Here is a 14,144-nt window from a genome sequence, read left to right as displayed (position 1 = left end):
TGACTTAGAAAAAGAACATGCTCAGAATCTTCTTGGCTTGGCTGCGTGCTGGATTAAAAGATCTATTTTTTTTTTTATTACTGCTACTTAGTTTACCTTGTGCACAATATTTTTTTACTTGACAGGTGCAATAACTATTTTTTGTATAATTTATAATCCTTTTTTTCTATAAATGTTTTACTTGACTAGGTGCAATTACTTTTTTTATGTTTACTGTTGCACAATTTCAAATGTCATAAAAAAACATTTTGATTTATACAATCCTTTCAACTTCATGGTACCTACAACCGTTGTGATAACCCAGTCAATGAAGCAATCAATATATGAGAAACCCTTTTAATAACGTAACCTTGGGCATAAACATGTACACTTCACAGGTGCCGGTTCTGAGAGCAAAACAAATGACACTGCCTAAAAATGTAAACACTGTGGTAGATTTCACACATCATTATAGACACAATACAATATATACACACACGCACATACACAGGTCTCCTATAGACTTTTGGCCGCCATATCTTATCCGTTTTGTTTTATACAATTCACCATCTATGCAGTTCTTCAATAAAATATGCTATACTTTTTTATTTATGAGGCCATACAAATGTAGGTTGAATGATTGGCTACTTTGAATTGCTTTTTACGCAATACAACATTTGTATCAGCCCAATTATGTGAAAGTAATGTGTGCTGTGCATTGGGTTCGGAGCAGGGCTCTAGCAGCAAGGAAGCATGGGACTGTAGGATGAACTCAGCACCTACAAGACAAATACATAAGGTCACAAACAATGTTTTAGTATTGATTTATGCCATTCGATGTCAAAGCCTCCTTATGTTGTCCATTTCTTTACCGTTACATAAATTATCCAGGTAATAAATACAGTGTTATTTTTTTCAAAAAGCATTACAACATTTTTTTTTTAGCTAGGACAAATAAATATGATTTAGCAATTTCTTTGATGGTGATTATCATTTTTATAAATCCTAACCCTAACAAAGGCATAGGAATAATGGGCCCAAGATAAACAAAAGGCAAACATTACGTGTTCAATTGTTCTTACCTCAGCGATTCATCTTGCTATTCCATCTCGTCAACAGTGGTACACCCGGTCCTATTGGAAAAAGATGTGTGAAGGGGGAGGGAAGGGATATAGTGTAACATTGTTAATTAGTTGTGTGCTACACTAAGTAACGTTATAGACCAGAGCACAGACATTTCTAAGAAATTAGAAGTAATGGAATTTACATACCGTGGCCATCACCTCTCCTGACATGGGCCTGGAGAAGTTCTTCCATTGATGGTGCAGGGAGAGCAGCCAGAATCGGTGTGGATCGTCGGGTCTGAGCTTCATGGTTCTCGGAAGACCCTTCCCTGATGACACACTTCAAGGATACGCCGTTGTAAGTCAGGAATGTAGGTGTAGGTCTTATCCATTCTCAATGTGTGCACGTTCCATCGATTGGACCTTTTTTTGAAGATCTTGGTCCTACTGTAAAAGAGATCAAATATTAGTTTACCATTAGAGTACAATAGGGGAGTTTAGTTGAGGGTTAATGGGGTATTAATAATTAGGGGGTGTCATTGGAGGTCATTAGCCTAGTGACCCTATACCTCCACACAGAGGGCACAAGGTGGAACTGCAGATGTACTGGGACAGGACTGTGGGTCAAACAGTGCAATGCTGCATTCACACAGGCAGATACAAACAGAGACTACCATCCATTTTCAATGGAACCCAGCGGCATGAAGATGCAAAGCAACATCTGATGTTTGTAGCTGCTACAACAGCTACAAATTCAAGTAGAGCTGGATTCAACTTCCAGATACAAATATGCTGTATATTTTTTGTATCTTTGTATCTGCCCGTGTGAACCTGGGTGTCTTTCTGAATCAGGGTCTATTATACAGAGAGGAGACACTAAGCTGGGGCGCCACGGTAATATTATAGCAGTTGTTAAACACTATCCAGCTAAGCCTTGCTTCCAACTCTGACATTTCCACCAGAAAATGGAAATGAATCCATAAAGTTTTCATAAAGTTAGGTCATCAGTCTTAGTACACTGACATTATATATATATGTGTATGTGTATGTGTATGTGTATGTGTATGTGTATGTGTATGTGTATGTGTATGTGTGTATGTGTGTGTGTGTGTGTGTGTGTGTGTGTGTGTGTGTGTGTGTGTGTGTGTGTGTGTGTGTGTGTGTGTGTGTGTGTGTGTGTGTGTGTGTGTGTGTGTGTGTGTGTGTGTGTGTGTGTGTGTGTGTGTGTGTGTGTGTGTGTGTGTGTGTGTGTGTGTGTGTGTGTGTGTGTGTCTACCAACCTCGTTTCTCCTGCTTTATTGATTCTGTGAGGACGACCCTTGTTGTGATTGTAGTCTAGCGCAGCCAGGATTGTCCTTGCCTCATAGACCGGGGGGCTGAATGAAAACCTCTTTGAAGCATACATCAGAATGCAATTCTGAAAAGATTCCAGGTCCGATGTAGATCTGTGAAAGCAAGCACCACAGACACAAACAAAAAAACAAGTTGATTGTTTAGTATACCAGAATGCTAGTGCGATATTCAAATAGTCTCAGCTCCCAGACACATTAACTTTTACATCGCGATGCAACGCAGATCGGCTATTTTCAAATGGCTGAAATGTATCTGAGATCTACAAGCTCACAGAGCTTGTAGATCTGCCATTTTCAAAAGATTTTTATACATTTGAAAACTTCAAATGGGACATTCTGCATAATGAGTACTTTCGCCTTTGATCCATTTTCCATTTTATACTTTTACTCAAGTAGGCCCCGCGGCCAATTCTGCACATTAAACATTCTGTACTCACTAGATGTCCCTCCAACGTCCAAACATCTCCTAAATTCATCATTTCTAGTTGAAAAACATGCTAAATTGTCTGTCTTATCATAAATCCTCATGTGTTTTCTCCCCAGTGAGAGTAACTAGTAGTGTTGCCATTTATTGCGTGAGAGCAACAAGCAATCCAGAACATATGTTTATAAATTGAATACCAAGGACCTCAATGGAAACAAGACAGCAAGGGCTTTTTTGGACGGACCTTTTACACAAAGTGTTTCAACTGTACTTTCTGCTTAATAAAATATTCAATCAATCAATACTGTAAGCGCAAATGCATCGCTTTTTTCATTGATTTTCTCTGATCCGGCGGGCCCCCCGGAACAGTTCTATGCAACATATATAGTCATTCATTCTTCAATTCACACACATGAAAGATCCATAACAAATACAGTACATCGTGAACAATCATGTGCAGTTTTGAGCACGTATCCAACATGACATAGGCATACCTGGACGGTCCAGCCATAGATTCCGCAACTGGGGACAGATGGATCGGGAAGACAGAGAGGCGCTTTTGCGGTGTTGAGATTGATGGACCACCCTCAAAGCTATTGGAGACAGACAGAAAATGAACATGTAACTTGTTACGGTATATGATTTATAAAACAAATTTTACTAATTGATGGCAGTCACTGAAGAATTTGTTAAATTCAATGTCATCAAATGAGTGAATGAAGAATTGGAGGCCTGTGATTGAAAACATCTGGCCAACAATTTTCTTTGTAGACTGGCCACCACATAAACCAAATGGACCCATAACTAATGGAACATTCAAACAGAGCTTTTAGTGTAATCATTTTAGCATAGCTTTTGTAACTGTACTGTTTCTTAACTTGTTTGTTTGGACTCAAGATCAGAATTATGAGGTTGCAGCAAATCGGGATTATCCATCTACAGAATGAGAACTATAAATGCGATACTATAGAGTAGAGCCTAATTGGCTTTACACATGCTCATATGAGACAGCACATGTTGGGAAAAAAAACTTTTCCACATAGCAAATTAAGTGATTGATTTATTGATCTCGCTCTCTATATACAGTATAGTCTGTCTGTCTCTCTATATATACACAGATAGGTCTGTCTGTCTGCTGGTGTCTCTTCAGAGCACCTGGCTGACTGACACCATTTTCACAATCATCACAGTGGAAAGGTTTTTCTGTCTGTACACACACACGTACACACATGTCTGTATATACACACACGCCTGTCTGTCTGTCTGTCTATATATATACATATACACACACATACATACACAAACGTATGTCTGTCTGTATACACACAGGTCTGTATATATACACACACACACACACACACACACACACACACACACAGGTCTGTCAGTCTGTCCATCTATATCTATATCTACACACACACACACACACACACACACACGTCTATATCTATCTATACACAGGTACGTCTGTGTCTGTCTGTACACACACTATATCTATACAGAGGTCTGTCTGTCTGTATACACACACGGCCCTGTTTCACGAAAGCGGAATTAAATTATCCTGGTTTAAAAGTCAAATCCAGGTTTGACAAGCCTGCGCTGTTCAGCCTGGTTTATTCAGTTCCACGAACGCCAAGCCGGGCTGAGAAGGAGCGGCTTTGTCGAGCCAGGATCGTTATATCAGGCTGAATGTGCGTTCGCGTATTCCTATAAAAGACCATGAAAGTCGATAGCAGAAGCCTTGAACTTGACCAATCATGGAGCCCAAAACCAGAGCGGCGTTCTTCTGTGGCTGAACAGCAGCACTGCAGCAGCTCATGGAATCATACAAGGAAGTAAAATGTATAATAAGCAAGAAAGGAAACAAGGCCGCAATAAATATTGATCCAGGGAGAAATCGTGGCAAAGTATTGCCGACAAATTAAATGCAAAAGTCGTCCAAAAATATACAATTAATTTATGTACAAGTCCATAAATATATAATTCAGTTAGGCTTAAACATGAGGAGTTTAAGTGAATATTGGAATTATAATTATAAACACTTAAGATCGAAGATCTACAAGTGAAAAGCTTGCCTTTTGGCCGCCGGGGGTCCCCGGTCCACGGGGGTCCGGGAGTACATAGGGGGCCGGGGTCCATGTGAACCCCGGCCGCCAAAGGGACCATAAGACAAAAAAAAAATCGGGCTTGTAGATCTTCGATTTTCGCATTTGAATTGAATAAGTGTGGAAAAACTCATTGGTTTGTGATCACATTGACTGCTGAATGAACAGTAAAGGCAATAGGATTTGTTAAACCTGGCAGTTAGCCTGATCCGGACCAGGCTAACTTCACAGCTAAATTGCCATGGTAACTAAGGTAGGATTGCTTCAATTTTCTTTTGTGAAACCGAGTCATGGATAAACATATCCAGGTTTACTGGCTAAGCTGCCGAGATAACTCAGCTTTCGTGAAACCGATTCATGGCTGATCCTGGATCATTTAAAACAGGATAGCTGATTAAACCCGGTTTATCCCTAATCCAGGTTTCGTGAAACAGGCCCCAGGTCTGTCTGTCTATACACACACACACACACACACACACACACACACACACACACACACACACACACACACACACACACACACACAACAGGTCTGTCTGTCTACACACAGGTCTGTCTGTATGTATATACACAAACACAGGTCTGTCTGTATATACACACACACACACACACACACACACGTATGTTTGTCTGTATACACACACACACGCACACACACACACACACACACACACACACACACACACACACACACACACCTACCTGTCTATCACATATATATATACACACACATACATACATACGCCTGTCCCTATATCTATATACATACAGATAGATCTGTCTGTCTGTCACACAACAAAGGAAAAACTAATATAAACATAACTTCCACAAAAACATTGCATCATTCAGCAACTGTGTTCTCATGTGCTCATTTTCAAAACATACTTTCCATACGGATTCCCTTTTTCCTAATAGTCTGTAAAAGGCCAATCTGGGAACCCATCTGAAACTGTTCTTGAGAGATTAGTAAAAGGCCAGCCTGCTGCAGTTAGAGACCTTTGTTTTTATTTATTCACCCCTCCGCCCATGTGAGATTGGTGATTTAGCGTCTATGCTAAGCTAAACTACTGCAAACACTTGCCAGATAAAGCCTATGGTGATGTTTCCATCAAAATCATTTGAAGTCCGAATTCAGCAATAGACTATGATGCGATGGTTATATATTCATTTACCTCTCCCCATGGTTGATAAAATTACCGTGTAGTATTTATAATGAAAGCTAATGGACCCAGCTTCAACAGATAGGAGCGTTAGCATTGGTTACAATGGAAAACCAGATGATAATTTGGCAGGATAAAAGCTTTTAGGCTGTGTCCACCAAGACGAGCAGTTTACAATCCTTGTTGGTTTACATTGGGAGCACTACGTTTTATTATGTGAATAAACACTTTGGTAGAGAAACATACCTGTCCAACAGGGATATTCCCAAATCAGCGTCGCTCCTCATCTGCAAGCCCCAGCTTTACTCTTGATTTAGAGCAAGCTTTGTCTGCAGGGCTTTTTCCATCAAACTTTCTTTGCTTTGATAGAGCGTCGGCCATTGCTTCTAGTACATTCATCAGAATCAATGAATGAAAGGAGGAAAAAGGTGGGCTGTACCTGGGAATACCTTTGAATACACCCTCGCGCTGTTATTGGCTAGAACTCTGCCCCCCTCCTCCACCCCACCTCCCCCCTCTCCCTCCTTCCCTCACCCCCCCCCCCCCCCACATACGTCACCAAGATATGTGTTTCAATCAGTCTATGGTTTCAATCATAGAGGTTTCAATGCAGGAAAACACCCCAGCATCATTATATAGTGGCTGATAGAGGGGGAAAAAATGCAAACACATATATGTAAATATTTTTTAAATGTTGGCTTAAAGTTGCCTAGAATCAACGCCGACCTCATCTCAACACAATTTTTATGTCCTTTTGTTTGTCTCTTTATTGTCATTTTACTTTTTATTTTTCTATGTTTGTCTTTCTCGTGTTTGTCCTTTTGTTCGTTGAATTTTCTACCTGGAAAATAATAATAATAAAAATGAATACAAAAAAAATAAAAAATAAATACGGTTATCTTATTTTGAAGGCAACCAGAAACCTTGATGCCGGATGTCTGTTTACGCCGGTACAGTGCAGAGCGCGGTCTTCGAAAACACGAGACGCAGGCATTAATTGTATTAGCTTATTAATCTATAAGGTGAGTGTTAACAAACTAGTTATGTTCAAGATTGGACCGAATTGGACCAAACAGTGGTGTAAAGTAAATGTAATATCATGTCATTGTATACCGCAGTTAAAAGAATGAGTCAACGTTACTCATTTCTGCTTAATTTGTTTACTCTAAAGAAGTTAAACAAACTTGGTGAGGATAGTAATTAATGTCTTTTCAGTAACCCTTACTTAACATTATAAGTGAGGATTATTTTGGGTGTTTTATTAAACTAATGTCTTTTCAGTAACCCTTACTTAACATTATAAGTGAGGAGGATTTGTAATAAACTAATGTCTTTCCGTAATCCTTACTTAACATTATAAGTGAGGATTATTTTGGGTGTTTTATTAAACTAATGTCTTTTCAGTAACCCTTACTTAACATTATAAGTGAGGAGGATTTGTAATTAAACTAATGTCTTTCCGTAATCCTTACTTAACATTATAAGTGAGGATTATTTTGGGTGTTTTATTAAACTAATGTCTTTTCAGTAACCCTTACTTAACATTATAAGTGAGGAGGATTTGTAATTAAACTAATGTCTTTCCGTAATCCTTACTTAACATTATAAGTGAGGATTATTTTGGGTGTTTTATTAAACTAATGTCTTTTCAGTAACCCTTACTTAACATTATAAGTGAGGGGGATTTGTAATTAAACTAATGTCTTTTCAGTAAGTGTTCATCACACCATCCTAAAACCTGGAGTGGACAGGTTTGTAGGATGATGTGATGAACACCACCTACAAATTAATGTAAGGAAAACTGAGGAGATTGTGGTGGATCCCAGGTCCATAGGAGACCACACCACGATCACCATTCATGGTCATGGCATCAAACAGGTCAACTCCTATAAATATCTAGGAGTACAGATCGATTGTGAAATGTGACAAGTGTGTGCAAAAATACACCAGTGCCTTCATTTTCTCCATCGGCTTAGACTCTTTGGTGTATGTAGAAACATAATGCTGATCTTTTGTAGAGCTAGTATAGAGTCTGTTGTCAGATATGGTATAACCAGTCCAGTCGGTTCGGAAACCTGATGGTAAAGTATAAATCTGAGATCCTTAGATTAGTCAACATGGCAGGGAAGATTATGGGTATGTCCACACCCCCCATTACCCCCCAGGTCATTTTTGAGCAGTCCACCTTTGGGCTGGCTAAGGACGATTGTGTCTGACCCCTCTCATGTCCTATACACTGAGTATAGGACATGAGAGGGGTCACTACCGTCAGGTAGGAGGTACGGGACCCATGCGTTCAACTACAATAGGTACAAGTACTCCTTTGTCCCTATGTCAATTACACTCCTCAATGATGTCCTTGCGGTGGGCAGAAGGCTGGGCTGAAGGTTTTGAGGTGTGCTAAGGTGTGTCTTATTGCACTATATGCTGGATGAGGTGGTTATTATTATTTATTATTATTATGGAGGGTGATGAGTCTGACTAGGAAAAACATGTCACTGTGTGCTTATGTTTTTGTTTTTGTATTTTGTATTTTATATTTGTCTTGGACAAATTTCTCTCTCTCTCTCTCTCTTACTCACAGCAGTGGTTCTCAACCTTTTCAGCCCGAGATCCCCCAAAATAATCATATTTGAACTGGGGACCCCCAACCTTGATATGCACTTGGAATGTAGGAGTTGAGGCATTTAGTTTGACTCCGTTCCACAGATAAATATTGTGAAAATAGCCGATCTACAAGCTTGCAGATCAGCTGTTTAAAAAAAAAAAGAAAGCCTCTTTCTTATATTATTTGAGAATTTGGCCTATGTTTGACCATTTTTTTAGTATAGTTTGTTGATTACTTTTGATGAAGTAATGGTCTTTGCTTTGCTATATTTTTATATTTACTTTTTATTTTTATTTATTTATTTATTAAAAAGGTTACTTAAAATGTCCCTTCACTGTCATCTGGGGACCCCCCCAAAATCATGTGGGGACCCCCCGGGTGTTCCCCAGTCCCGACCCACATGTTGAAAACCACTGACCTAACATTGGATCATCCATTACAAGGCAGAGCTGATCCGTTTTGAACACACACATACCGGCACTGTCCGGTAGGAAGAAACGGCTCAGGAGCAAACATTTATTTACAAACAGGGATGTTTCCGTGCTTCTAATCTACTATAAGTTATAACAGGTAAGTTGAATTAGTTTATGGAAATAAAATGTTGTCCAACTTGCCCGAGTATAAGCCTGAAACAAGACTGTCATATTATGATAGTCATGCCGAAACTTCAACCTGGTGTTTGCACTTTCAACATTTACGGTCCGTACATCTAAATAAACGTTCCGATTTCAAATATAAAGTGCTTAACCCATGGCCACTCATGTTACCATTATGCATGGGCTCTCAGAAGTAACCGTATTTTCCGTATTGTTTAATAAAAAGCATTTTAATCCGATCGGTGGCTATTTCCTCATAGAGTTATAATGTATGTAGAGTGCAATACACTTGATGTTTTTGAAGATAGCTTTTATAAAAAATATTTATTCAATTAAATGTTCCAGCCCTGTGGGTTAGAAAAACTAAACTGGCCTATAGTACCAGGTAAAAAAATATCTCATCTTGACAATGAGTTAATTATATTTTCACTAACTTTTGATGTTTCTTTTTTAGGTGTTTGAGACTGTACATAGCAATGCACTGGAATTGTAAGAACTGTTTTTTTTCTTCAGAAAAACTAGTTAAGCACTATCGCTTGAAACATGGAAGCTATGCCAGAACCACGCCAATTTCTTTAATTACTTTTACCATTATAAATCCTAACCAAACAGTAAAGAAATACCACATCACATTGGGCAGAAAAAAAGTGTTTAACTGGCCTTCACCTCATTAGAGCTATTTGGATACAACATTTACAGTAACCTATATTCAATCTGGAGGCCATTGCAACAATATTTTTCTGACCAGTCTGAACTAGTGTTTTGCTATTCTTCAATGTACCTCTAAAACGACTATTTTGAATCTTAATTTGTCCTTCCTGTCTTTTAGATTGTGGCAGCAGAGTTTTGTCGCTTAACAAGCAAAAATCTCAAAAGCAAAGATTTCCAAGAACTTGACAAACACACTCTTGGGTGGTTCTTGGAGATTTTCAAGTCCAAGGGAAGACGTTGTGCTCCACAACTCAAGGGGTATCTGTAGCAGGTATCACCAGAGGTAAGTTTGTAGGCTATTGATGGATCGCTTAAGTTACACCCTCATCTGTCTTGTCATTAAGTCACAATTCCCTCCATAGACTGCCCTATTCATGAGAATTAAAACTTGTATCTGATTGCATTTAATCGCATTCTCTTTTGTATCAGACAAAAATTGACAAAAAAATAAAACTCATCTCATGAGCAACTTTTTCTCAATAAATAATGAATTGATTGATTGTAGAGGTGCAATATTGATGAGTTTATTGCCATGAAATGCAATCAAGTTTTATTTCTCATGAAGAGGACCGTGTATGATGGAAATTGCGACTTAGACGTTGCAGTAGTCACTTGTGTCTAGTCCCTGACCACTTAGGAGTCTTGTGTGTTTGAAATTATTTTTCAGAGTACCGATACTACTGGGAGGCGAACTGCAGTCCTCCGTGGCATTCCTGCGATCCTTGGAGATGATGACACAGAGTTCTTCAAGACATGCTTTCTTTGTAAGTTGTCTCTAGTCCTGACAATTTCATTCCACACCACAGGATTCCCAATTTATTTTAACACTTGTAATTTTTACTTTGATATATTTTAGTATTAGTATTACTTATCTTCCACTCAGCTTCATCAACACTTCTGTAGCTTCTTATTGTATGCACTGATGACCTATCGCTGAAGGACCCTTTTAGTGGTATCTCCTGTCTTTCCAAAGGGTCCAGTCGCAGCTCCCTAGTGTCACCCCATGTGAAACCCAATTGCTTTCATAAACTAAATGAATAAATGATAAAACAAATGTCATTTACTGTATCTATACACATACACACAGGTATCTGTACACCTTCACTTGTCTTTATGAGGGGATCTACTAATATTTCCTATATCTAATTAAAGTCTAACTAACACATCAACTTGAGACTCTTTCTCTTCTAACAACATCAACACTTCACTGGTACTCTTGGTAAATACGTTTGCTATACTATTTAAAAATGGTACCAACATGACAACTGCTTAGTTCAGGACATGGCTATGTTTAACAATGTGTTACACTATCTGGTCATAATAAATATTGGGATAACAACTCTACTTTCAAGCAGACAGAATGTTTACAGCTGTCTAAATGTACTTAAATCATTAATTAATCTGTTAATTATTTATGCATGTACAGTATTTACAGTCTGATCTTTCTATTGAGTATAATAATTCCAGATTTTAACTTCCTCTTAGTCGGTGTGTATTGTGTTTTCTACCATATAAATCCAAGGCGACATTTGACATGTAATTGTGGTTGTTAGGACACTGATGACCCTCCAGACATGTCCCACCTCGCCATTGGGATCCTGACCGTGGTTCCTGAAGACAGCCCGGCCTCTCCTCACTCACTGCACCTGAACTCTTCACTATCATGTATCGTCTTGGAAGGAACAGTGATAGATGACCTTCAAAGTCTCCCACATGCCATCTGCCTACTGTTTGAACTGATTTACGGACTGAATTTGGAGTACCCCAAACCAATGAAGAACACCTTTGAAGTGTTCTTCTCTCACTTGGACATACAGTAAATCCTTAAAAAAAGAATCATATTTGAACTTGGACCTCTCCCCCTTTCTTTTGTGTTATGGTTAGAAGGAGCACTTTATTTTATAGATTTTACCGATTTACTGCAGGTGCTTTATTTTGAGCAAAATTGTAATTCATTTCTTTGAAGTTCAGTGGTGCTCCACCTTTTCAGGCCGTGACCCCCAAAATAATCATAGTGAGCTTGGGACCCCCCCAAAACAATATTATTTGAACTGGTATGGTTTTAATCACCAACCTTTGCAGGCCTTTACCCCAAAATAATCATCATTGAATTGGGGACCCCTCAAAATAATCATATTTGAACTGGGGACCTCCCACCCGGACAAGTAGGAGTTTAGGCATTACAATTAGTCCACAGGTAATTATTGTGAAAATAGCAGATCTACAAGCTCACAACGTAGATCAGATCGTTGTAGATCAGCGAGCTTGTAGCTATTTTCAACCCCCCCCCCCCCCCCCCCCCCCCCCCCTCAGGGTCCCGACCCACAGGTTGAGAACCACTCTGTTAGAGCTGGGCAATATTGCCATTATATCGATATACTGTATGTCTATTGTGCTATGGTTTAAAACTGTATTTTATATGTACGTTTTTTTTGTTGTTGCAAATCTACAAACCCACAATGTCATGTGGCCTGTTTTGATTTTGGAGATATGCTATTTTCACTGTTTAAGCTTTGACAGGGTGGGGGGGATATAGTTACAACATTGTTACAATATCATGTTGAGGTATTTTGTCAAAACAAACATTTTAATATTTGATTTTATCCATATTGCCCAGCCCTATCAAATGTTAAGATGTTGGCGGCAGTTTTTCAGTCAGGATTTGAATAGACAAGAACTTGTCTTGTATGTTAACCACTTCAACCCTTTGTGGACTGGTGTCAGAATATGACTGCTGTTGATCTGAAAAAAGTTTGTTAAATAAACTGTTTAACTTTTGCCTTCAATTTGGTCTCTTGTATCAACAGATTAACAATTTGAGTTAAGCTTACTTAAACGTTTCAAGGCAATCGGTTTCCTTATGTTTTCTAAGTTATGTGAAGGCTTAGTAGTAAGGATAACACATTTGTAGGAGTGCTGCTTACTTAATATAACTCAGAACCTTGAGTTAAGTTTACTGCCATGAAATGAGTCCTGCTAACTAAGACCTTTTGAGTTAAGTTTACGATTAGGATTTTTTTACTTTACTGGAGTATTTCCCATTTTCAACACTTTTTTTATTGAATACTTGTGTCGTTTTGTGCAATAGTTCATGAATATAGCCTCCAGTGAATCTAGAAAACTATAAAGATAGTGTTGTGTTGTGTAAACTTGTGTTCTGTTCTCTCCATGAATTGAGTACGTGAGGATGCCTTTTGAAACAACCTATTGCGGCTTTCATGGGTGATCCATTTTAGTTGTATTCGATCAATTAATCAAATTCTATTTCAACAGAATCACTGCTAGCCGGCATGTACGCAAGATGTCCAACTTGGTGGAACCTGGTCCCACCACCAGGTGCCAATTTTAATGTGGATCCGTGGGTTCTGCCATATCTCAGCGGGTAATTATCCTGTTTCTTCTGATATTTACGGGGCCAGGCTCTGCAGAGCAAGGCTCCGTTTTGTTTTTGGCATTATTCTGTTTCTTCTTCTTCTTCTGCCGATTTTGCCAGTTCTGGCTTAACCGTGCATACGCTTTTTACGAAACTCGGCCATATTGTAGATGGTCATGAAAAACGACCCAAGAAATAATTCTCACACTCATTCGTCAAAGGGTGGCGCTACAGCACTCAATTGAAAATGCCAACTTCGAACAGGTACAACTCATGCCCTCCATGAAACTTGGATACACATATGCGTCTCCTCATGCTGAACAACTTTCACCCTCTGACTTTTGACCTCTGACCTTTAGGGGAGGGGGCCGTGTTTTTTAAATTACTTTTTTTATTTATGTAATTATTATTTAAAAAAAAATTAATACAATAAAAAAATAATAAAAAAATGAAAAAAAGAATCGGAAAAACACGGCGCCCTCACGCATTAGGAGGGCAGGGTGAGTCACCAGAATCAAGGACGGGTGTTTTCGACAAATCTAACATGGTTAAAATGGTATTCTAACGCAATAATAAAAAAAGAAGTTAGAATGATAATACAAATATTTCATACAGGTTCATGGCGGGCCTGGACGAGGACAGGAGGGTGGCAAGTAATGAGGTGGAATACCATATCGGCAGCCAGCTAGAGAGGGCACACTGGCACTACATGGATAAGTTACAGACGGATCAGCAGTACCTACCATCCGTTACTTTTGTTGACTTTACAAGA

General features: G+C 38.9%; 1 protein-coding gene across 1 annotated transcript; it reads right to left on the bottom strand.

The window, feature by feature from the left end:
* Positions 1-425: 425 nt before the first annotated feature.
* LOC311056202 (uncharacterized protein) lies at positions 426-6,464 on the bottom strand. Its single transcript, XM_084072651.1, has 6 exons — positions 6,331-6,464; positions 3,314-3,412; positions 2,324-2,488; positions 1,251-1,490; positions 1,062-1,112; positions 426-758 (listed from the first exon to the last, which is right to left on the bottom strand). Exons 1-4 carry the CDS (start codon positions 6,369-6,371, stop codon positions 1,349-1,351), a joined length of 447 nt encoding a protein of 148 aa, XP_083928777.1. The 5' UTR covers positions 6,372-6,464; the 3' UTR covers positions 426-758; positions 1,062-1,112; positions 1,251-1,348.
* Positions 6,465-14,144: the final 7,680 nt, after the last annotated feature.

The sequence above is a fragment of the Gymnoscopelus microlampas genome (genome assembly GCF_963454915.1).
Source record: "Gymnoscopelus microlampas genome assembly, chromosome: 11".
In the NCBI taxonomy this organism is placed as follows: domain Eukaryota; kingdom Metazoa; phylum Chordata; class Actinopteri; order Myctophiformes; family Myctophidae; genus Gymnoscopelus; species Gymnoscopelus microlampas.
Note: the sequence above shows the minus strand (reverse complement) of the source record. Positions and strands in the feature narration are given on the sequence as shown.